General features: G+C 43.0%; 1 protein-coding gene across 4 annotated transcripts in view; it reads left to right on the plus strand.

Annotated features, from left to right (window-relative positions):
- DPY19L4 (dpy-19 like 4) overlaps positions 1-24039 on the plus strand; it is a 49989-nt gene extending 25950 nt beyond the window's left edge. For all 4 annotated transcript variants that reach the window (XM_053250379.1, XM_053250376.1, XM_053250377.1 and 1 more), the window contains 9 exons: positions 2430-2503; positions 3028-3186; positions 5377-5496; positions 6334-6454; positions 8403-8459; positions 9079-9161; positions 11829-11961; positions 14024-14182; positions 20830-24039. In XM_053250379.1, the coding sequence (XP_053106354.1) occupies positions 2430-2503; positions 3028-3186; positions 5377-5496; positions 6334-6454; positions 8403-8459; positions 9079-9161; positions 11829-11961; positions 14024-14182; positions 20830-20994 (1071 nt within the window). In that variant the 3' untranslated portion in view covers positions 20995-24039. The remainder of the gene's footprint in view (positions 1-2429; positions 2504-3027; positions 3187-5376; positions 5497-6333; positions 6455-8402; positions 8460-9078; positions 9162-11828; positions 11962-14023; positions 14183-20829) is intronic.
- Positions 24040-24923: the final 884 nt, after the last annotated feature.

Raw genomic sequence — 24923 nt, forward strand, 5'->3', positions numbered from 1 at the left:
TTTGCCAAGGCTGGGTTTTTTTTTGGGGGGGGGGTTTGAACTACTAACATTGCTAGGTGATGTTTACAGGAATGGGATCAAGACGGGAGTGTAGTCTAAAGGAATGAGAAGAAGCGTGGGTGTGGGAGGGAGTGAAACCAAATTGTGGAAGCAGCGACACCACTCCAGCCCAGTTTCCATTTGGTGATATAGCATTTCATATTATGTTAAAAGCAAGGGAAAGCCATGGTGTAAAACTAACGTAAGACATCAGTAATCAGATTTACAGCCGAATACATGGTCATTGGAAATGCAGATGGCACTTTTCATATGCTGTGGCAGGTCCAGCAGGTGTGTTCTTCTGTCATCCTCCACATCTTGAGGATACACGCATTCCAAAGTTGAGAATAGGGCTACAATCACAGTTGGCAAGTTTTTGTGGCTACAACCAATGGTGTTGACTCTCCAGTAAATGAGACAGAATAGTCTACTTAAGATTTCTGGGGCCGAATTGCATCATATGCTGAACATTAGGACTGTGCAAAATTTTGGCCTTGAAGTGTCAAAGCCAAATCATCTACACATCACCCCTGGCCCCACAGGGAGGCAGTGGCTCCCAGTGCTTACCTTTGTGCAGAGCAGTCCTGTGTGCAGCACTAGGGAGGGCCATTAAAGGAGTTCAAAGCTATGGATCTCCCACTGACATCTTGGAAGATGCATGGCAAGGTGTGCATACAGTACTGGGAAAAGTAGTCCTATATAGGGAAGGTGCTGAGAAGGACTACATTTCCCACCATTCCCCACACATCTTGCTGCATGTCCTTCAAAATGTCACTGGAGTTTTCTACTGCTCCAGATCCTTTCTAATGGCCCTTAAAAGTGCTGGCACAGGACTGCTCTACAAGGAGGTAAGTGCTGAGAGCAGCCACCTCCGCGTGGGGCCAGGGGTGATGAACAGATGTTTTGACTTCAAAGCCAAATCTTTGCATAGTCCTATCAAAAATGTCATTGGTCTTGCCTTGGTTAGGTTTTCTTTGATTAAATAGCAGGTGTTTGTGTGGTGGGGTGATCTGGGGGTGAGGCCTTAACCCAAAACCCCCTCTGTGGTCCTGATCTGATCGCCTACTTTCATAGCCGTTGCCGCACAAGGGAAGCTCCCATGGAGGGATAGTTGCTCCAGGTGACTCCTCTTTCACCACCCCACATCACAGTTCCCACACGGTTGTTCTTTGGCAAAGAACTAAGCACACTGGGGCCATTGACATGTTTAATGTAACGTGTTGTTTGTCCATTTGGATACAGAGCAGTGAAACAAATCTCTTGTAGAAAAAATAAGTTAGGAGAAGCAAGAGCAAAGAGAGAAATTTGTTATGGCCCACTTGCCATGATCAAGGCTTGACCTGATCAAGGCTTGACCTTTTAAAATTCCTAAATAAACTGAGGCCAGCATATCTTGGGGAACCAGTTCCCTGTATGGGCTGCCCCTTACCGTGAAGATCTTCAGAGAAGACCTGCTCCGGAAGCTTTCCTTTTAAAGGAGATTTACTCTGTAATAGCTCTTTTAGCTTGTGAGCCCTTTTGGGACAGGGAACCATCTTATTTCTTCTATGTAAACAGCTTTGAGAACTTCTTTGTTGAAAAGTTGTGTAGTAGTAGTAATCTAGAGCAGGGTTTTCTCACACATGGTGTCTTCACTTGGACTCCTGCTAAATGCTTTCTCTTCTGCATTTTGGTAATTGGTAAATTTGTACATTTTGTATCAGACATCTGGTGACTGCTGATTGTTCCTGCAGTCAGAACTTTTATACTGAGTTTATCTATGTGTACCTATTTTTATTGTGCTTTTATTAATCTAGTAGTAGTCTACGTGCGAAGCATCGTGCCTGCTCCTTTGTTTTTTTTAAACCATACATTTTCATCAGAATGCAGCAGCAGGTCTAATATTGTATTGTGGAATCTGCATAGCAGAATTTATATTTTTATTTTATATATAGATAGATATAGTCCCTGGCATTCAACACGACACTGGTAACTTTATAAGATGCAGTTGTAACTACTTGTTAGATGGGACAATGACTACCTGAAAAGTGTAGGGAAATAGTTGAGAGAATAGGGATGTGCCCAAACCAGCTCAGACAGCTGCGGGAGTGGTAGGCTCTGCCGCCCCACCACTTTTCCGGGTGCGGCAGAGGAGGAGCAGCACTGAACGCAGACTTTTGGAAAGTGAGCACTGTGCCCAGAAAAATGGTGGGGTGATGGAGGAGCAGGTAAGGACCTGCTTACCTGTTTGTTTTTTTTAAAGGGACCGATCCCCCCCACCCCCCGAACCCGTTTGGATGTGGTCGCCCGAGCCGGTTCGGCGCTTCCCTAAGGAGGTGCCGAACCAGTTCAGTTCATCCCTAGTTGAGAGTGGTGCTGACGCAATTTCCTTTCTGTTGTTTTTTTTCCAGACCTTTATTCCTCATAAAGAAAATGAGCACTTAATGCAAGTTCTCGAAGTAAAATTGGGTTTAAACAGCACTAAGTAAGTCCAAAGTAATAACTTTGCAAAATACACATTGTTGTACACCCTGATCCCTGAAGGACCACACAGAGTCGGCCTAAGAATTTATCAGCCCTACCTGGCAGCAATTCTCCAGGGTTTCAAGCAGTGGCTTTTCCCACTGAGAGTGGGAGTTCCTTCTCATGACTTGTTTTTCATTATTTTGGAAACGGATGATCTTTGGTACAGAGCTACTTATAAACATGACTCGGTATAGGCTGTAATTCTGCAAAGGCATTAAACTCAGAGTGGCATTGGCTACACACAATTTGGCTTTCCCAATGAGGCTACTGTGCATGCGCGTACCCATTCAGTGTGAATACAAGGTTCATGAAAAGTATAAGATGCTTTTTGCTAGTGTGTTATGCAGATTTAATCAATTAATTGACTTTGATTTGTTTAATCAGGTGAGAAACTTAATTTTTATACCCATAAGAAAAATGCAGGTGTATGCTGACTGGATGATCTCATGCCCCATTTTCATCTCTTCTTTTTGAAATGAATAGGAACTTTATCATGAACTGGCTCCTTTGTCAAGAGTCCCTGCAGACACCATCCCAAGACTTCTTTCTGCGTCTCACTCAGTCCTCATTGTTGCCTTTCTACATTTTAGTGCTAATTATTTGTCTTTGCTCTGTCGGACAGGCCATCTTTAGAAGAATTAGGTAAGTTCTCTTCTAACCATTCTCAGCTCATTTCACAGGTTATACGTTACTTACATGCAAATATGGATGTAATTGATCAGCCTTTCCCAGCATATGTCAGTTGTAGTGAAAAGGGTTTCAAGAGGGAAAAATGGTACATGGGAGTAGTAGCCCTGTGTACCGTTCCACACACACAAACATGCATTGCACATTACCCTATAAGTGCTTAGTCTGTTTGTATGAATTTCAGGGAGTGGGCATATGCTTTGCATGCAGAAGGTCCCAGATTCACTCCCTAGCATCTCCAAGTAGGGCTGGAAAAGATCCTGCTTGAAAACCTGGAGAGCTGCTGCCAAACAGTGTTGAGCCTGATGGACCAATGGTTTGCCTCTGTATAAGGCAGCCTTCTATGTTCCTATAGCCGCCTTGAGATTTTCTTAATGAAAGGCAGGGTATACATTTAACAACAAAAATAAATTTAAAAATAAAATAAATGTCTAGGCCTTCCATTTTTACATCTCAATTTAAAAAGAAAAGGTATAGGAAGATAATATACCGGTAAATCTGGGATAGGTATATGCATCCACACTCGTATCGTACATTGCATTGTATGTACAAGGGGGATGGGGCTGTTGGATGTGTATAAAATTGTGCACGCCTCTTCTCCAGTGATTCAGTGTATATCTTACATTGCTTACATGCAGCAATTTTGTTGTCTCTTCCCTACCCTGTCCTCTGTTGCATCATTGCAATACTGCCTAAATTGCTGTCTAGATTGAAGCCTGGTCAGGATTAAGAATACAATCACTGATAGCCAATGGGGGCACAGTAGCCCATGCCAAGACTTGATTTGAATGACAGCAAGCCAACCAAGAAGCAAGGAGATCTCAAGCCAATCAGAAGCCAGTGCCCAAAAGCCAATCAGCAAGGGAAAACACAGACACAAAATGGAACCTCTAATCAGCCCCCAGAGGCGTATCTAGGGAAAATAGCGCCTAGGGCAAACACTGAAATTGCGTCCCCTATCCAAGCATCTGACACCCATCTTTGAGATAACTTTACCATAATATCAGCTGAAAAATACAAGTCAAGCTAGTTAATCTTTTAATATTTCAAAAACTATTTAGCAGTGGACTTAGCCAGACCAAAAAAGGCTGGAAAAATACAAATTTCAGTATGCGGGGGGCTCATGAAATACCCAAATACTATGTGGAGGTGTACTTGGAAAACTAAACAGAAGTGCCTGTCTAATTCTCTACTATTCATTGTAGCATCACCATTACATAAGTTTTTAAATTCAATGGAGAATTTGACTTTTCACAGATACTTTGCAAATTAATTAAAGGATATGCAGAGTAAACTGTGTCACTGCTTGGAATATATTGTAGTATTTCAGAAAGATAGTTAAAATGAGAGAAAGAGAGCAAGAAACTCCCAGTGGGCCTTAATATTAAGGATTTCACACTGATTCAAAGACAAACTCACCATTAATAGCCATATTAGCAAGACATCACATTTAACTCACTTATCACAAGAAGCAAAGTAAGAGCGTCAGCTCAGTATTCACAAGCCCTGATTCTCTGTACATAGTGCCAATCTGAATATGTGTGCAGTGTCATATTATTATTTTTATTTTTATTTAAAATAGCCCCTTTGTACATTTATTTAATGTAGCCCCTTTGGGGGGCTTCCTAAAGGCTGGGGGGTTTGCAAAGGTTCCCCCTCACCCCGCTGGCCTCTAGGGCCTCACAGGGACCATTTGAGCATGTGCGGTGGCCATCTTAAAAAATAATCTTTTTTTTTTTTAATGGCCACTGAAAACAAAATGGCCACCGCGCATGCTCAAATGGCCTCTGCAAGGCCTGGCATGACTTAGGGCCTCACAGAGGCCATTTGAGCATGCACGGTGGCCATTTTGTATTTGGCAGTCATGGTTTTTTTTTTTTTAATTTTTTTACAAAATGGCGCCCCCTTCAAGTGGCACCCGGGGCATGTGCCCTGCCTGCCCTGCCCTAGATACACCCCTGTCAGCCCCTTCATTTAAGGGGGTGATTCGATCTGTGGTTGAATCCACAGAACGGCCCCAAATTGGCATGCAAATCGAATTGCACACCCCTAGTCAATGGACTTTATGAAGGTTGTTTCAGTTCAGAAAGACTCTAAAGGAACAGGAGGAATGATGCCTATCTCTTTCTCTTCCAAATGGCCCAGTGGTGAACCGGCCAATGAGACGACTATGCTTGAGGGTGGGAGAATTGGAGAAAGGCCAGAAGTTGTGTATCATGTATTTCACACGATTGCACTAGGGTTGCTTGCAATGATGATGGAAGGGTAAGTCTTGAAGCAGCTTTATTTCCCTCTATCTTCTGAAATGTACACGCGGCCTTTGTTTTCTTCTCAGGAAGGGGAGGAGGATAATTTCAGAACTAATACCAGTGGCTGGTTCATAATTTGCATTAGTTACAAAATAGTCACTTTTAGTACAAATAGCTTTAAGCAGAAGGTTTTGTTATGTGTTCTGGAAAGTTCTTCTCACTGCTCTTGTCTTTATCACTTTGCTAAACTTTCACTGCTGCTGCCTGCAACTTGTTCTGAAACAATAGGACCCTTTAGAGCAGGGGTCCCCAAACTGCGGCCCTCCAGATGTTGCTGAACTACAATTCCCATCATCCCAGCCACAATAAGTTGTAGTCGGGGGTGATGGGAATTGTAGTTCAGCAACATCTGGAGGGCCGCAGTTTGGGGACCCCGCTTTAGAGCATTTTAATTGATTTTTTTTTTTAAGTACAGCACTATTTCTTGCACTAATTTTGTAATATATCTCTTAGCATATGCTGATGCCTGATTTTGTTCACGTGCTAACCATACCAGGTTAATTTCATACTGGGAGACATCTGGGTCAGATGGAACCCATGTGAAATGCATGGAAATCAAAGGAAATCTCACGCAGAAGTACTTTGCAGGAAAATAGCTGTAGGTTTCCTTATAGTCTTTGGTGCCTTCTTAAGTTGGTGGGGGGGCAGTGATTGATTGATTGAATTTATATACCACCTAATAATATAGAAATATCTAGGTGGTGTACAACCAATTATTGAATAGATTGGTTTTGTAATTATGTACAGTGACCTGTACAGTCTCATCTTTTGGATTCACGTGATGGTTTTCTAGCATGAAGTACCTATGGACTCCCTATGTGTGCATGCTTGCTGCATTTGGAGTGTGCTGCCCTGAGCTCTGGATGACGTTGTTCAAGTGGCTTCGACTGAAAGCTGTACATCCTGTCTTGCTGGTGAGTTCTGGGCCATTCTTATAGCTATTCTCAACAATGAAATAGGAAGAAGAAGAAGAAAATCCAAGGGTTGAAAATAAATCAGTCCAAAATTATATTAAACTGGAGGATTTTCCAGGACATAGCAGGTCAAAATCTGGCTAGGAGGGGATGTGTTAATGAGCTAGCTAGCTTCACCATGCTTAAACTGTAAGGGGAGAGGGGAAATCAGGAGAAAAGATAAATTGGTGAACACCAGCAAGCCCACACCTTCAGAACACAGTCGAAATCTGCCTTATACTAAGTCAGACCATTGGTTAATCTAGCTCAGTATTCTCTGCTCTGACCAGCAGTAGCTTCTCCAAGGTTTCAGGTAAGAGTTTTCCCCAGCCCTACCTGGAGATGCCAGGGATTGTACCTGGGACCTTCTGCATGCGAAGCAGATGTTCTACCACTGAGCTATGGCCCCTACCCCAAAGGTGGCATACCTGGATCACCCAACCAGCCACTGAGCACAGCTTTAGCAAGGTAGCTTTATCATGTGCCCTTGGACCAGGCTCTCTTCTGCCCTCCCTGTCTTCCCCAGCAATGCCACCCCCACTTCATGGATCTTCCTTTTTTGCCTTTTAAGTAGTGTGTGGGGGTGTTAAGATTCTGGACTCCTCCAGAGATTCAGCACACATCTCCTAAACTAGGGGATCCCATCCTGTAGTACTCAAGATGTTGCTGAACTACAACTCCCATCATCCTCAGCCACAATAAATTGTAGTTCAGCAACATCTGGAGTACCATGGGTTGGGAACCCCTGTTTTAAACCATTAACTAAAAAAGGAGTTTTGGTTAATTCCAGCTTTCCACATTTGATAGTAAAAGTGACATTTATAGTGCTCCCATTTAGGTGTTCAAGCCTGGCTACTACTACTTCATCAGAGTATTCCCTGTAGGGTTAGGATGTAGTCCCTGTGAGGAACTTATGGCAGGCTCATGCAAAAGAGAATTTGGGGCTAGGGTATGCTTGGAAGGATTATGTGGGTGAAAGCAGAGAGTAAACCTGTTTACAACCATAACCCTCATGTGTGAGAGAAAATTGGATTCCTGCTGGCTGACATAGTGAGGAAAATTACTCAGAGTAGTCCCATTGAAATTGAAAGGACAAACGAGACATTGACTAACTTGTCTTTTTAATTTCAATGAGCCTACTTTGAATAATTTGTCTCTGTATGTCAGCTACTGTGCCTAAACATTTATATTTAGTTGAATATCCATATATTTAGAAGCTTTAGGACATATGTAGGTGTGTAGCATATCTCGTGAGAGGAGAGAGAGCGTTGTCCGGAGGAGAGACGAGAAGCCATGGAGTAGGGCTGAGTGTCAGTCGGAGGGGCAGCTACTGCCAAGGAGGGAGAGTTGAGGAGGAGGAGGAGGTGGCGGCAAAGAAAGAAAAAGAGACCTTGAGCAGGCATCCGTCACACCACTGAGTCTCCTCGCTAGGAGGACAGCTGAGCTGAGGCAGAAGAGCGTACTGAGGGCCATCCGTGTAGGCAAGAAGAGACTCGGTGGGCTGATGGAGGCCGGCCCGAGGTGCACTTTCTCGCCCCAGTTGACCGTCGTCCTCGTGAGGAGACTCGGCAGGTTGACACAATGGAGGCCAGTGACAGGAGCTGATTTAGGCGGCTGCGATGCTGCTCTGGCTGAGGGGGTGGGGGGAGACTGGTTGAGGGGGAGGTTGGCTGAGGGGCTAGAGCGGGGAGGTTGGCTGAGGGGGAGACCGGCTGAGGGGGGTGAGTGAGGAATAAAGTCCTAGAGTGCAGATACTCTGCGATGGATAAGCCAGTAATTATTATTGCTTAAAGTTATGTTGTACATCTTGCAGTCTTTAATCAGCTATAAAAAATATGCTGAAGGGATGTGAAAGCATCCAAGCGACATAGGTAGGGAGTACAATGGAACTTTCGTGTGTGTGTTTCAGGCTCTTATCCTGAGTATGGCAGTTCCTACTATCATAGGCTTCAGTCTATGGAAAGAGGTAAGATGATAATGTAATAAATAAATAAAGACGATAATGTAATGTAGTAAGTAAATAAATAATCTACTACTAGCTAGTTAGGGTAATGGGCGATGAGAGGAGATGCTTGATTTTTGTGGCATTTGCTATCCTTTCTAAATTGCTGTCTTTGTTAATAGGATTTCCAGACAAAGCCTCTAAGCTCAAAAATCTGTAGCTGAAATTGTGGCAGGGAAATGGTTTGGCCACTAGATAGCACTGCAGGCCTCAAATACAGGTCCAGTTGGTTTGTTCCAAAAAAATCAATTCAGCCTGATGAACAAAATAATAAATATTATTTATATTTCTTAGCAAAATTAAAATATTTATATAGTGTCATTAATAAACTGGTGGGAGTATTTGTGACAGAGGAATATATTTTCCATTAAAATTTATTAGAAAGAATAAACTCTGTTCTCTTATAAAGTCCACTGTGAGACAAACCTGCCAAAGAGTGTACAGGAGGTCTCTTAAGTACTGTATAGTACTGTACCTGGCTTGATGGTAAACCTAGAAAGGTGTGTTTAGTCCTCTTTCCTGCACTACTTAAAGTTCTGTAATTTGTCTTCCCACAGTTCATAGCCTTGGTGCTTCCTTTTAGTTTTTCCCTAGGATAATGGCAGAACTTTCAGAACTGCAAGAATTTTACGATGCTGACACAGTAGGACTCATGACCTGGATAAAGTAAGTATCCCAGTTTGTATATAAGTTTTGTTTCCTTTTACTTCCTTTACCTCCTTTTTATTTTTGTTGTCTGAGCTGTAATTCATAAAAGTTTCTTGTATGTCCATCTAAGCTCTTTGGGAGTCATCTAAGTTATAGCATTTACTCCTTGCCTTTTGGGTTAGTATTATTATGAAACATATTTTTATACCGCCCAAAACTTGTGTGTCTGGGCGGTTTACAATAAAACAGTACAAATAACAGAAAAAGTTTAAAATGTTACAATTTAAAATTATAAAACAGTGTTAAAATGTATTAAAACGGTATTTAATTAAAAGCCTGAGTGAACGGATGCATCTTTAAGGATTTTTAAAAGTTGTCTGAGATGAGGAGGCTCTTATTTCAGCAGGGAGCACAATCCAAACCTCTGGGGCAGCAATTTAGGAGTAGTTGAAATGAATTAAAGAAATCCTAGTTGGTCATTCAATTCTGTTAGCTGATTGATCGGTTTAAATTTGCATGTGGATAAAAACAACAGTTCTGGATTAGAGCTTACTTTCTATCTCCCTTTAGATGATTTATGCCTCATAGAAGATGCATTCTGCCCTGTATGAGGAAGAAGGGGGAATACAATAGTTACCAATAGTTACCAAGTACATGTACTAAAGATAATAAATAAAATAAGTGTTCTCTGATTAACTAGGCAGTTTCTAAACTATTACATTTACATCCCACCTTTTCCCCATGATGCCACTTAAGGGAGTGTACATGGGACCCCCAGGTGATTTCCCATCCAGGCACTGGCCAGCTCTGCTTAGCTTTCACAAGGTTGCTTAATTGTGCTCCATACTCTGGGGCCTTTTAGTTGACTAAAACATGTGTAATTGGATTAATTTAACCAATTAATTGCTAACTGAGCAAAGAGGCACCTTTTTAAAGTGGTGATTCTCTTTATTTAGCAGGGGGAGAGCAACTGGTCCCTGTCCAAACTCAAAACAGTATCTCTCCAGTTCTTATAGTGTATATCGTATGTTTCTTTTTAGATTATGAGCCCTTTAGGAACAGGAAAGCATCTTGTTGGTTTTTTCTGTGTAAACTGCTTTGAGCACTTTGTTGAAAAGTGGTATATAAATCTTCGTAGCAGTAGTAACCACTGCAACCCTAGTTGTTCTTACAACTCCATAGCTGTGTAGGTAGGGTGGTCGCTAGTCCTGTTGATAGGGGCAGGATTTATCTTAGTGTTGTGACACAGCCATCCTGTTGTACCATTCCTATGACCACATATGCCCTGTGGAAGGTTTTGCCAACAGAGCTATACCTTCCTCACCTGCTGCCTTGTTGTAACATAAAACTCGCTTGAACCATTGCCCTGGAAACTGCTGTTCGCATGCATCCAAATACTCTTATCTCGAGAGACCAGAGATTGAACCCAGAGCCTTAAATATACAAAGTGTGTTATGCACTGAGCTAATGGAAGAAGAATGCTTTCGTCTGAGACATCTAGTTTTAAGGTTTTCTTGCCTCCTCCTGGGGAATTTCAAACAATTATGCTGTCACATACGGAGGTCGTTGAGACAGAACTTAATACCCTTTGACTAGTGCAGGCTTGCTCAGCTTAGGCCACCCCCAGCTGTTTTTGGACTACAACTCCCATAATCCTCAGCCACAGTGGCCAGGTACAAGGTTCTTTATTTGCGACCCAAGGTCAGTATAACATAATGTAAACAAAACATCTCATAACATAGAAAGATACAATTGGAAAAAAGAGATATGTAAATATGGATAAATATCCACGAATAAATAATCAGTAAAATTTTAAAATTAATCAAAGACAAGCTCGCTGCTGTAACAAGCCACAGTAGCTAGGGATTATGGGAGTTGTAGGCCAACATCTGCAGGAGGGCTGAAGTTGAGCAGCCCTGGACTAGTGTGAAGATGAATTGAGAAAAAGCTCAGGGTTGGATCCAAAGACACATGGACAGAAGGCATTCACATGGTGCTGTTCTGCAGACTGTTGCTTGAGTACTAACCCGGCCGTTGCAAAGCGAGCTTTAATGGCTAGAGTGCAAACGGCTCCCTGTTGCAAAGTGATTGCAGCAGCCATGGGCGAACTTGACCACTTTAAATCTCCAAGTCCAGAGTGCAAAAGCAAGCACTAGTGGCTGGCGTGCAAATGGTTCCCATTGCAAAGCAAGCTTTCTAGTAGGCGCTCCAGCCATTAGGGCTTGCTTTGCTCACTTTGAGATTTGAACGTCACCCAAAGCATTGGGATACCGAGGAACAAACGGTGCACAGTGTTCTGCAAATGGGAAAACACTTCTGGATTTTACTTCAGTTGTACAGTACTCTTCCACTAAAAGTGGAAGTGGCACTTTGGTGAGCGGAATGCACTTTCTGTTAGTGGAAGGACACCTTTTGGACTTCTCTTGGACTCAGATTTTTTTGAGAAAGGGGTCATTCATACATGAGAACGTAAATGTTCTTCCACCATTTAAGCCAACACAGGCCATGCTGTTTAGTGCAGCTGAATGTGCAACAACCAAATATATTGGCATTTGCATTGCATCAGCTTAAAAATAGGTTTTTTTACATTGCTGCTCTTAAAGGTTCTAGAAACCAGCTTTGATCATGGCTGTAGACCATGTAATTTTATGGAATACTTGAGAAAGGATATTGTACCTTTTGCAGAAGACAGGCTCCTATTGCTGCTGTGTTTGCTGGCAGCCCACAGCTTATGGGTGTGATCAAGCTGTGTACTGGATGGATGGTGACAAACCTGCCCTTGTATAATGATGAAGACCTGCAGAAGAGAAATGAAAATGTGAGTGCGTGTTCTATCATTTGGAAAGCATTTCTGACATTCAAGGGAGATGCTTCAGATTTTAACAGGGCTTAGGAACATAGGAAGCTGCTATATACTGAGTCAGACCACTGGTCTATCTAGCTCAGTATTGTCTTCAGACTGGCAGTGGCTTCTCCAAGGTTGCAGGCAGGAGTCTCTCTCAGCCCTATCTTGGAGATGCTAGGGAGGGAACTTGGAACCTAGATTCTCTTCCCATAGTGGCTCCATCCCTTGAAGGGAATATCTGACAGTGCTCATACACTTCTAGTCTCCCATTCATATGCAACCAGGGCAGATCCTGCTTAGCTAAGGGGACAAGTCATGCTTGCTACCACAAGACCAGCTCTCCTCTCCTTGACTTATCTGGAAAGCACTGACTCTCGCCAAATTGAATCCTGAGAGCCAAAGGTCCCACTACAGTGAGGAGGCAACCCGACTGCTCTACAATCCAGGATGGGGCTGGCTCTTTCTTCTCCTTCCCCTGCTCCTCTGCCTTACATAGGAATTTTGTGTTCTTTCCTTCCTAAATATGCCTGTGTTGTAGTGTAGTATGCTGTTGTAGTCTAGAGCTGGTCGTGTGGTAGCGAGCATGAACCATCCCCCCTGCCAAGCAGGGCTCGCCCCAGCCTGCACCTGAATGGGGAACTACATGTGTGAGCACCGGAAGACAGGTGTTAGGCTTAGGTGTGCCTAACTTGTTCTAGACTGCATCCTCTATTCATTGAGCCGTAGTGGCTCTCTTTGCATATGTTAATGCAGATTTTATTTTTTTCCACCAATACAACACAGCAGCTGACTTGCAGTACAAGTAGACCTCGATATTCGTGGGTAAGGAAACTGTAAATATCAGATCATCGATCCCAATGAGATCGCAGGGGTTATGTACCCAGTCAGCCATTTACGGCCAAAAATCAGTCTATTTTCGCAAGGGGGAGCTCCTTACCTTTCTCTGCTGCTCCCCCAAGTTGCACTGTGCCCCACAACTGGCCAAAAACCGGCCAAAAATCACGGGGTATTTTTGTTTGGGGTTTTTTGACAGGAGCCATTTTGTGGCTCAGATTACTAAAATGGTGGCTGGAAACGACCTCTGTGGTCACTTCCAGCCACCCCCAACCCGCAGATACGAGAGGTTGACATGTTTCCCTTCCCACGTATGCTGAGGTCGATTGTCATTTTCCCAGCCACAGATATGCGAAACCACGGATAATGAATCCGCGAGTGAGGCGGTCCACCTGTATCTCTAAAATAAATGAATTGGTGTTCCTACAAGGAACTCTTCTTGCTCTGTGTCTGTGTGTACTTATGTAAATACATGAATCATCTTTTAAAATTATTTTTGGTTGGATCTTTTAATCTAAAGTAAGCCTGCCAAGCATTCCAGAACAAATTTTTCAGGGAACAGGAGCCTAACCTGACACAGCAAGTATGCCGGAGTACTTCAGCAGGGTACTTGCTGAAGGCTGGGAGGAGCAGCAACAGATATCCAGAGCAAAAACCGAGATCAGGCAGCAACAGCACGCTGGCCAACAAGCCAAAAGTAGCCAAGTCTCAGGCAGGCAGGGTTTCACAAGAATGCAGGTTCCCCATCTGGTTTGCCAGTACACAGGTGTGGGATTGCAGCAATGCCAATTCAAGGGGGCCGAGGAGGAGGAGGATAGCAGTAAGTTGGGTGCCTGGGGCTCAGCAGAGGAGTGAGCCGAGAGAGGCGTTGCAAAGAGAGAAGAGGGAAAGGGTGGCCTTCCATCTCTCTTGACTGCTCAGGCTTGATGTTGGGGTGGGCGGGGAAGAAACTGGCTAGGACAAGAGTCTGGTAAATGATACTGGGGCCAGGGATAGGGAGGAGAGCTGGTCTTGTGGTAGCAAGCATGAATTGTCCCCATTACTAAGCATGGTCTGCCCTGGTTAAGAATGAGTAGAATTTGCATTTGAATGGGAGACTACCTGTGTGAGCACTATAAGATATTTCCCTTCGGGGATGGGGCCATAGCTCAGTGGAATGGGCAGGATTGTATTCATCTCTTATTTTTGTTTAAACCTGCAGATTTTTCAGATTTATTCCAAAAGATCAGCTGAGGATATTTATAAGGTACTCACATCCTACAAAGCCACCTACTTGATCGTTGAGGATTCAATCTGCAACGAGGTGGGGCCCGTGAGAGGGTGCCGAGTCAAAGACTTGTTGGATATTGCCAATGGCCATGTAAGTAGAAGTTGGGCTGCTCTTTGAATTTCAGCTATGGGTAAAAACATGGCCACCTTCTTGGAAGGTACAAAGGACATTCTTCTGCATAAATGGTGACTTCACCATTAAGTCCTTCTATAGCACTATTTTAATGTGCTAAGTACTTCACAATCTAATTAAACCAATCTTGTGCTGTTTACTCGGAAGCCCTACTTTATTCAGTAAGGCTTACTCCCAGATAAGTGTGAATTGGAATATCGCCACCTTCATTCATTCCTCCATTCACCTCCAGAGCTGCCCAATAAATAGAGCAGGGATAGGCAACCTTGGTTCTCCAGATGTTGTTGAACTACAACTCCCATCATCCCCAGTGACAGTAAAATGGGGAGTGGGTGGGAGTTGTCATTCTGCAATATCTGGAGAGCCAAGGTTGATTATCCCTGAAATAGAGAAATTAGATTGATGGCCATCCATTGAAAATGATGAGCAAAGACTCTCCCAGGTGCAAATCCTAAGGCATGGCCCAGAATCTGCATTTAGGCATGCCTAGTAGGACTCTTGACTCAGAATAACAGATTTGCCAAGTGTCAGCAGGGCTATGCTGTGTGATTTTTAGGACAGACAAAAGGAAACACTGTTTCCCATGATATGTGTAAAATGGGTTTAAACAAATTCATGATGGGTAGAGCCTAACTTGTTCTAGATTGCATCCTTTTTCATGAGCCATAGTGGCTCTCTCTTAGAAATGAATTTGAATATTTCATTCAAATGAAATAGTTCTGATTTAGCCACCAAAACTAATAGCAGATGATAGACCTGTCCTCCATGAATTCATCTGCTATTAGTTCTGGTGGCTAAATCAGACTAACAATTTTTATTTGGATCTAGGAGCCAGTTCAGAGATTTCAAAGATTTTATTTAATAACCCTACCTCTGAATATCCTAGTCTAGGTGCCATGGTTAAATTTCTAAACGCCGTGGTTCCCAGCTACCTGGGATTTGGTAAGCCCTGGCCAAATACATCTTCCAAGTTTAGAGCTGGTATGCCACTGAATGCCAGTTGCTGTGCATGGAGCAGCAGTGGGAGAAGGCTACTGCTTCATGTCCTATTAGTGGGCCTTCCAGGAATATTTAGTTGGTCACCGTGGAGCACAGGATGCTAGACTAGACGAACCTCTGGTCTGATCTAGTAGGGCTGTTCTTAGGTGCAAATAGGGCAGTTGTTTGAGTACCACAAGTTTAAAGCCCCACTGGGCACAGAGTTCTCTGGACTGACCCAGTATTATCAAGTGGGCCACACTGGTTCAGTAAAATAAAATAAAATTATTTTGTATATGCATCCATTCTTATTTGGAAACTTTTTCCTCTTCTCTGTGCTGAGTCATTAGATCTGGTATAGAAATCTAAGCCAATCTCCATTCAATAAAATGAAAATTCTTGATAGGTTAGGTTCACTGAATGTAGTGGTGGGGGTTGCTTTTTTTAAAATGCACAAGCTTTTTCTTGATTGTCCATCTAGATTGTGTCTTATCTAGAATGTGACAAAAAGTAAAAACAAAACAAACCATCCTGTTGCTACAGCAGTTGAGTAAACTTGTTCAGCACTGAGAATCGCATCAAGAAAAATACAATTATTCTTGTCTGCACTGGATTTTCTCAAAGATGATTATGCATTCTGAGCTGTTAATGAACTAGTTACACTACTACAATATTCTTACCCATTGGTGGACTCCCATTTTAGTGTGGCTTTTCTCTGAAACAGATAACACTTCTGTGGGTCCTCCCAAACTGGAAACAAAGTATTATTTGTCCAATATACAAAAAAGGCAGTAGGCAGGAGTCTTCTCATTACTGTCCAATCAGCCTTCTGGAAGCATCCTCCAAATTACACACTCAACACCTTTTAAACAAGTTGGAGGATTGGGCAGATATGGCAAAATTGTTTCACCCAGAGCAGCCAGGCTTCCATAGGGGCCACAGCACAATAGAGCACTGCATCATGTTGAAGACCTTGATCCTGAAATATGCTGTCATTAAAAACATCTTTTATGTTGCATTTATTTATTTATTTTCAGCATTTGATTCTATTGATCTAGATTGTGGGGAAAGCATAAGAGGACTGACATTGACAGACAGCTTCTCAGGTTACTGATTGAACTGCATTCTAATCTCATGGCCAGGGTGAGAGTGGGCCAACAAGGATCACTATCCAACCCCATTTTATTAAACAGAGAAGTCAAAGAGGACTCTCAACTGCCTCCCTTTCAAATTTAATTTTTATATCGATGATATAGTACAGGCCATGGAGTCTCAGAAATTCTTCTCCCCCTCACTTAATGGGCACAAAGTCTCAATCTTGATGTACACTGATGATATAGCACTTATATCTTGTATCGAGATCAGGCTTAGAAGAATGGTGGTCAGATTGGTCAGATTTTTTAAAAAATCAAAATTTTTTGATTTAAATCCGATTTTTTTGATTTTTTAAAAAAAATCATTGATTTTTATCCACCCTGCTAGTGATTTAAATCGTGATTTAAATCAGTTTGATTTAAATCAAATCCACCCTGGTTGCGGTCCTGATCGCCCTGGCGAGCTGCACCTGCGTGGGGGCCAGTTTCATCAGTCGGGTTCCAGAGTCCACATGAGAGGTGGGGTCTGGGGAGTTTGGCTTAAAGGGACTGAGGAAAGCCAGAGGCTCAGCCACTGGTGTAGCCACCGGTGTAGCTGCAGAAGAGGGCCAACCTTTGGTGCCGGGTCTTGGGTGTGGGACTGAGGTCTGAGGGGAAGTTATGCTCAAGGTCCTCCAGTACTTGTTTTGTGTTTCTTGTTTTAGTTCTTTGTCTTAGGCTGCTCTGTGTCTGGGCTCTCTTGTTAAGGATGGAGCAGGGGCCCTGTTCGATGAGATTGGGGCAGCTATTTCAGTAGTGGTGGGGAATAGAGGATTGAGCATTGGCCAGCCAGCATGCTGTTACAGGGGAAAGGAGTTGAGTAATTTTATTGTTATTATTTCCCCTCTGGCTGCCCTGTCAGGGCATGGGGAGCAGTTCCAATTCCCCACTGAACTTAACCATGCTCCTTTTGAAATACCAGTTCAAAATAAGACTGAAATCATCCATGATTTGTTCGTGGATGGAGCCGACCTGATATTACAAAGAGACCTGGCTGGGGGAGCCTAGTGGTCCTGTGTGGGCCCAACATCTTCCACCAGGGTACTCTGTTGCTGAGCAGATATGGGGAAGGCGGGTGGTGGTGGTGGCTGGAGTGGCTGTGGTCCATAAGAATAACATCACCCTTACCAGGATCCCTGTGAGAGAATTGACTTATGAGTGTGCGTGCCTTAGATTTGGAGACCAGAGATAGACTGGGACTTCTGTTGGTGTACTGTCCACTCTGCTGCCTTACAGACTCCCTAACTGAACTGACAGAGCTGGTTGGGAAGAGCAGAAGGTTTCAGGTTCCCTCCCTGGCTTCTCCAAGATAGGGCTGAGAGACATTCTTGCCTGCAACCTTGGAGAAGCTGCTGCCAGTCTGTGAAGACAATACTGAGCTAGATAGACCAATGGTCTGACTCAGTATATGGCAGCTTCCTATGTTCCTATGTTTCAATTACTGCTAGGACCTACACAGTGGTCACACACTGGATTTGGTCTTGTGCTCAGATCAGTGGGGTGTTCTGTGGGTGGGGTCTCCTGTAGTCTTCCCCATTATCATGGATGGACCACTCCTGGCTAAGGTTGGTCTCACTGTCACATCTGACCCCTGCAGTGGTGCTGGACACATTAGAATGCTCTGCCCGACAAGCCTGTTAGATCCAGTAGGATTCCAAAGGGCTTTGGATGATTTTTGAGTTGGTTCTGCCAGAGATTCTGTCAATGCCCTGGTGGGTACTTGGAACAGGGAACTTACCAGGGCAGTAGACTAGGGATATGCATGGAACTGGTTCAGAGGCCCTTTATGGGCCTCCGAACCAGTTTGAAGAACCAGCAGTTACACCAGGTCGGTGGCAGTGGGTGTCTAACTTTAAGGGTGGGGGAGGGTGCACTTACCCCTCCTGCCGCTTTCCCCCCACCGGCGTCCGTTTTCGTCAAAGCCCAACAGGGCGGCAGCGTACCTCCCTGCTGCCCCGTTGCCCCCATTGTCCAAATATAACTGGAATTATCAGATGTGCCAACATGTCGGATACTTCAGGTTATAACAGGGCAGCAGGGAGGTACGCTGCTGCCCTGATGGGCTTTGACGAAAACAGATGCTGGCGGGAGGAAAGCAGCGGGAGAGGTAAGTGCACCCTCCTCCGCTCTTAAAGCAGCACCCCCGCCACCTTGGATCCTCCCCCGTACGGTTCCATGCATATCCCTACAGTAGACACAATCACTTCTAAGTATCCTTGACTCACTTCAAAATTAGCTCCACGGTATACGGAAGACCTATGGGAGCTGAGGCGGCAAGGTAGATGACGAGTGCAAATGGAGGAAGACTCATCTTGAATTCTGTGTGTTGGCAAGTTCTTGTCCAGCAGAGCTGTTGTGGATTGTGAGGGGTTTGACTCAAGCCCCTCCCATTTCAAATCTGTTTCTGGAAACAATATCTCACTGTGACATATTCAGTGAGTTATTTGCAGATAAAATCTCTCATTTGGGCTGATCTGGACTACAATATTTCTGCAGGGCCAATTAGGGAGGTGTCCAGCAATCCCTCTTGCAAGATTAGGTTGGATCAGTTTCAGTTTGAGACTCCTGAGGATATGGACAAGCTGCTTGGGGCGGTACGGTCTACCACCAGTTCTTGGGATCGTTGCCCAACATGGCCCAACATGACCAAGTTTATATCATTAATACCTCAATGAGGAAGGGCATGATGCTACCTTGTTTGAAGGACACAGTCGTTAGACTCCTTCTTAAGAAGCCCACTCTGGATCCCCTAGTGATGGATAAACTATAGGCCAGTCTCCAACCTCCCATGGTTGGGTAAGATGATTGAGAGGGTGGTAGCTGACCAGCTCCAACCAGTCTTGGAAGAATTGGATTATCTAGACCCATTTCAGATTGGTTTTGGGGCGGGCTATGGGGTTGAGATGGCCTTGGTAGATCTTTGCCAGGGAATTGACAGAAGGAATGTGACGCTGCTGGTTCTTTTGGATCTCTCAGCAGCTTTTGATACCATTGACCATGGTATCCTTCGGGATTGCCTGAGGGATTTGGGATAGGAGGCACTGTTTTACAGTGATTCTGCTCCTATGTCTCGGGTAGATTTCAGAAGGTGGTGCTTGGTGACAGTTGCTTTTCAAAATGGAAGCTACAATATGGAGTCCCTCAGGGCTCCATTCGGTCACTAATAATGCTTTTTAACATCTACATGAAACTGCTAGGTGAGGTCATCAGGGGATTTGGTGCTGGGTGTTATCAGTATGCTGATGACACCCAAATCTATTTCTCCTTGTCATCAATATCAGGAAATGGTATTAGCCCCTTAAATGCCTGCCTACATGTAATCATGGGCTGGACAAAGGATAATAAACTGAAGCATAATCCAAGCAAGACGGAGGTGCTCACTGTTGGGGGTTGTAATTTGCAAGACGGGATAGAACAAGATAGGTTACACTTCCCCAGAAAGAACAGGTTCATAGCTTAGGAGTGTTCTTGGACCTGGGTCTCACCCTGGTGTCTCATGTTGAGGCTGTGGCCAGGAGCACTTCTTACTAACTGTGATTGATTTGACAACTCTGCCCGTTCCTTGGGGAGAATGACCTGAAAATAGCGGTACAACAGCTGGTAACCTCCAGGTTGGACTACTGCAATATGCTCTATGTAGGGCTGCCTTTGTATGTAGTTCTGAAACTTCAGTTAGTCCGAAATGCAACAGCCAGATTGGTCTCTGGGGCATCCCAGAGAGACCACACTATGCCTGTTCTTAAACAGTTGCACTGGCTGCTGATATGTTTCCAGGCAAAGTGCTGGTTATTACCTTTTTTTAAAAGCCGTGAATGGCTTAGGTTTGGGTTACCTGGGAGAGTGCCTTCCAAGGACAAGATCCCCACCTCTCATTAAGGGGTCCGTCTTCGGGTGTCGTCGGTTGTGACCTGGGATTGGACCTTCTCAGTTGTTGTCCCTAGTTTGTGGAATGGGTTCCCTGTGGACATGAGGATTGTCTTCTTTGGAGGCCTTTCAGGAGAGTATTAAAGACCCATCTTTTTAGCCTGGCTTTTAATAATATATAGCTTTAATTTTAATCTGGTTGAAAAAATTTTTTAAATGTAAATTGTTTTATTATGTGTCTTTGATTTTAATGTAAATCTCCCTGAGCCACTTCAGGAAGGGCAGGATATAAATCAAATAAGTTAAAATAAATAAATATCTGGTCAACCTGTTGCACAAACACGGGCAGTTCTGAACTGCTTGCAGCACTGTGTCTGCTCTAAAGAAAATGCCGGTGCTCTTGCGCAAATACTTAAACTTGTGTGATTGCACTTCTGTGAGGCTTCTTACATTATTTCCAATAAGGGGCTGCAGAAGTGCAATTGTGCAAGTTTAACTGTTTGCACAAGAATGCTGGCATTCTGTTCAGAACAGCCTGCATTTCACTGTGCTTCTGGGTTTCAGAGGGGTGGGTGTGTCTCTCTGTCTGTCTTCAACTTAAATAAGCATTTTTTCTTTTTTTCCTCTCAGGTGTATTATGAGGAAAGTGACAGTTTTGGCTATTCAAAATATGGACGATTTTGTCAGGAGATCAAAATGAACTATTCTCCATATGTAAACTACTTCACTCGAGTATACTGGAACAGGTCCTACTTTGTATATAAAATCAACACTGTGATATCCTTCCAATCCTGAGACGTCTTGGAGACCTCCCTTTTTGAAGATTTGACTGCGTGTAGAATTTTTAAATGGGTTGAGGTTACAAAGTGTTCTTTTATATTACATATACATTGCTTGTGTACACACACGCACACACACACACACCAAGAACATGCAGAATGCTCATTGCTACCCAACTGGAATACTGCAGACTGAATACAGCACAGCAAGAGAAACATGTTCCTGGACCATGAAAATACTGATCAGTGCTACAAGATATGACTGTCTTCCACATCTTAAAATACCTCTTCCCAGTTTTAACATATTTTCATGTGCATTAATTTCTTGTTTTCAGTGTTAGGGCTATCATTGTCACCTTAACTAAATTTATTTACTTCAGTAACTACCAAAAAAGAAAGAAAGAAACCCAACATGAAAACATAGTGGGCATGACCCCAATTCTATGCACGTACTATATATCTGGGTCTTTCCTGTCATTTTTGAAGGGAAATTCAGGGACATTTAAAACATGGCTTAGCTTTGTTTCAAAGGCTGCTGAAGCTTAGTAGGAGCAGGGCGTGGGTGAACGCAGGCATTGCTTGCCTGAGACTGTCTCTTTGTAATCATGGCTACTGGACTAATTCTGCTTTCTGTTGATGGTGTTAGCAGATCTGTTGATTTTTAGTGGAGTGCAGCTTGACTAGATTGGGAAAAATTAAGATTGTACTTTAAATTATAAAATATATCCCAGATAAGAACTGAAGCTTATGCTTGAAATGTCTAGATAACATTGTGGATGCTGGTATGTCTTACATGGGCATAGTCTTCTTTCTCTGAACACCTGCTAATTGTAATAAACAGACAGTTTGGTCCACAAACAAGAAAAGGCTGGGATTCTTAACTATTTTGCAGATTTGCAGTTTCACAGGACTGCCTGCCTGTTTTAGTATGACTAACGGGGTGTATTGCTTTGCCCTAGTTATGCTAAAGTATTTTGGCAAATTAGAATTAAAAATCACACACTTAAGACCAAGCTGATAACAGCATGGTGTATATGTGTGTATTTGTTGTTAAGAGTATATTGCTATGATGCATTTTCAGTTATTAAAATATTTATTCCCTTTCTTATGGTGGCATTTCTCTCTGCATTTTGTTTTTATTGTTGTTTATCTTTGCTAGATACTGCTTGTTTCCACTCTCCCCCTGCCCCACACACACCCCTGAGATTTATCCTACAGTCCTGAAAGAAGTCAGAATTGTATTTAAGTGTAGGCTGTGAAAACATTAGTACTGTACCTGCTGGAAAGCATTCTGTCCAAATTGTAGAACTGAAATTCCTCTTCTCATGCTTCTGTAAAACTGTAAGCATAACAGTGACCTACGCAGCTGGAAAATTTAGTCTGTGTCTATTTCATCACATGCTTAGTGTGCAGTATTTATTGGGAGGTTAATGATCAGTGTTGCCTATATTCTTTGTTTTTGTTTTCAGGTCAAGCAGTGTGGAGACTTTGACAATACTTCTTTGAAAATGAAAACATTTTATGTTTGTTAAATTGAGGTTGAAAAACTGTCCGCCTTGGGGAAATAGTTTTAAATCAGATCATAGAATTTAAATCCTAGTGGGGTTGTGGTTTGTGGGTGGTTACATAGATATTTTGTATAGATGAATGACTGGATGTAAAATAGCCTTATTAACAAGTATAGCATTCATTTGGAGAATGTTTTTTTAATGTGTTTTTCCCCCATTTTGTATTCTGTGAATTCTCCATGCTCCAGCACAAGTGCATTTATTTCTCTGCACTGATATGCTTCTGTTGCTACAGTAAATTATAAAACATGCACTTATTTCAAATAACTGCAAGGGAAATTAACTTCTCAGTATTGATTTGTACTGTGGTAGATGTCTGACTTGCATCTAGACTAATACTGCACTACACACGCATAATGGGGAAGGAGCTCTTCCCCTGCCCCCCATTCCTGCCTTCCCTCTGAAGCCCACGGTGAATCCTGAAAATATGTCCCTAAAAATCCTATAACCCTCAGCAACACACAGTGGACTGCAGAGGGAAGATAAAATTGCTCCTTCTCATATACAAACAGCATTTTTTGGCACATGCACTATTAGTCTGGAAGGCAGCCACTGTTTTAATATATATCTTTTTTTAAAAAATAGCCCTCCCAAGACCTCAGTCCACCAGGCATTACCATTATGCAATCTCTCTTGATTTCAAGGGATCTCCAAGTTCCACTGAAACAAAGATGGGATGAACAGCAGCATCAACATGTGGTCTGCATCCGAACATGATACCATTAGTGGATGATAACTAGCACTGTGTGTAGCAGCTTGTAATGTTTATTAATTCAGTTTCTAACTGAATACTAGTGGCAGGGGAGCAACAGCAAGAGAGAGGGCATTCCCTCACCTCTTGCCTGTGGGCTTCTCAGAGATATCTGGCTGAATTGCCTTGGCTAATAGTTGTAATAACTCGACTCAAAGTGAAGTAGGCTCTTTTGGACTAGTACTCAAGTGCTGAATAGGTAGAACATTTAGAAGCATGTGTTAACCAGTATAACACACAAACATTCCACACTATAAAGATAAACTTGCCATCTGGCTTTGTCTATATCTTTTTAAATCACAGCATTGAGTTGAGAAGCTCCTCAGAAAAGATTTGCAACATTGGAAAGAGGAGGAAAGAGGTAATATGGCCCCGAGTTGGAGAACAATTTTTTAAAAAAATAAAAATGATTGTATTCCCCCACCCACACCACAGGGAACAATTGCAAAATGTAGAAAATGCTATTATCATGCTGGTGGCTAGTCTGGTTGTTAAGAAGTCAGATGAGTAGTGGGACTTACATTTCTGCAACACGTAGCATTTTCCTACTATTCCCTTAAAAACTCTGGAGGTAACGAGAAATCTTACAAGCATCACACATGTGTACCATGGTTCTAATGAAAGGAGAAATAATTGTAGTTCTTAGCAAAAGAAACATTCCATTCTCTTGCTGTCAAGTTGTTGTAACCCAGCTGGAAAATGTGCCTTGTAAATTTTTATTAAAGAAACAAATACAACCCTTGCTCAAGTTGCAGGTAGTTTTCTTTGTTAAAATCTACAAGAAATAGGTGGATTCTTGTCTTGCTGGAGACTATTCTTTTGTGTCTCTGTAAATGTAATTGCTATACAAGTGTCTCTCTAAAAAAAAAAAATACTGAGTTTGGTCCTTTATTAGGACCACCTTTTATATTATTTTTTTAACGAGAAGCCACAGAGCAGAGAAAACCACAAGCTTTCTGGATCTCAACAACGCTGCATTAGGTGAGATGTTCAGCAAAACACAGATAGGCTGTTCAGCTGAACATCCAACTTGATGAAGAGTTTTGAAGACCTGAAAGTGTGCTGTTCTCTGACTTGTTAAAAGTTGGTCTTAAAAAGTTGTTGACCTAGTATGTAGAACCTACAACACAAATACAACAGATATGTATACAGGAGAACCCAATAATTCACAGGGGCTACATTCTGTGTGGGGCACGCAGATAGCAAATCTGTGGATAACTGGGCATTAGGTTTATCTATGGGGATCGGGGGGGTTAGGTTCCTGCACTGCTCAAAATGGCTGAAAATCACAGTTTTTGTCCCTGTTCAAGGGTTGGCATGTCCCCTGGAATTTAGGGCAGCCCCCGGATTTTGGCTCCTCCACCCAGATTTAAAATGCCCTGCCTGGATTTTACTCTGGATCTGATCACATGGGAGGGCAGAAGAGGAGGGGAAAGTATACAAATCAGTCAAATAAATAAAATGCAAATTAGTTGCAGCATAATTTGCATAGGATGCAAATTAGGCCACCCAGATTTGAGAAGCTTGAATAGGGCAACCCTGCCCCATTCCCCACCCCCACCCCAAACACCCCTAAAGGTGCCATACCATGCTGCACAGTGGTCCAGAGCATCCAGGGGGCCATAT

This window comes from Hemicordylus capensis, chromosome 4 (assembly GCF_027244095.1).
Source record: "Hemicordylus capensis ecotype Gifberg chromosome 4, rHemCap1.1.pri, whole genome shotgun sequence".
NCBI lineage: Eukaryota > Metazoa > Chordata > Lepidosauria > Squamata > Cordylidae > Hemicordylus > Hemicordylus capensis.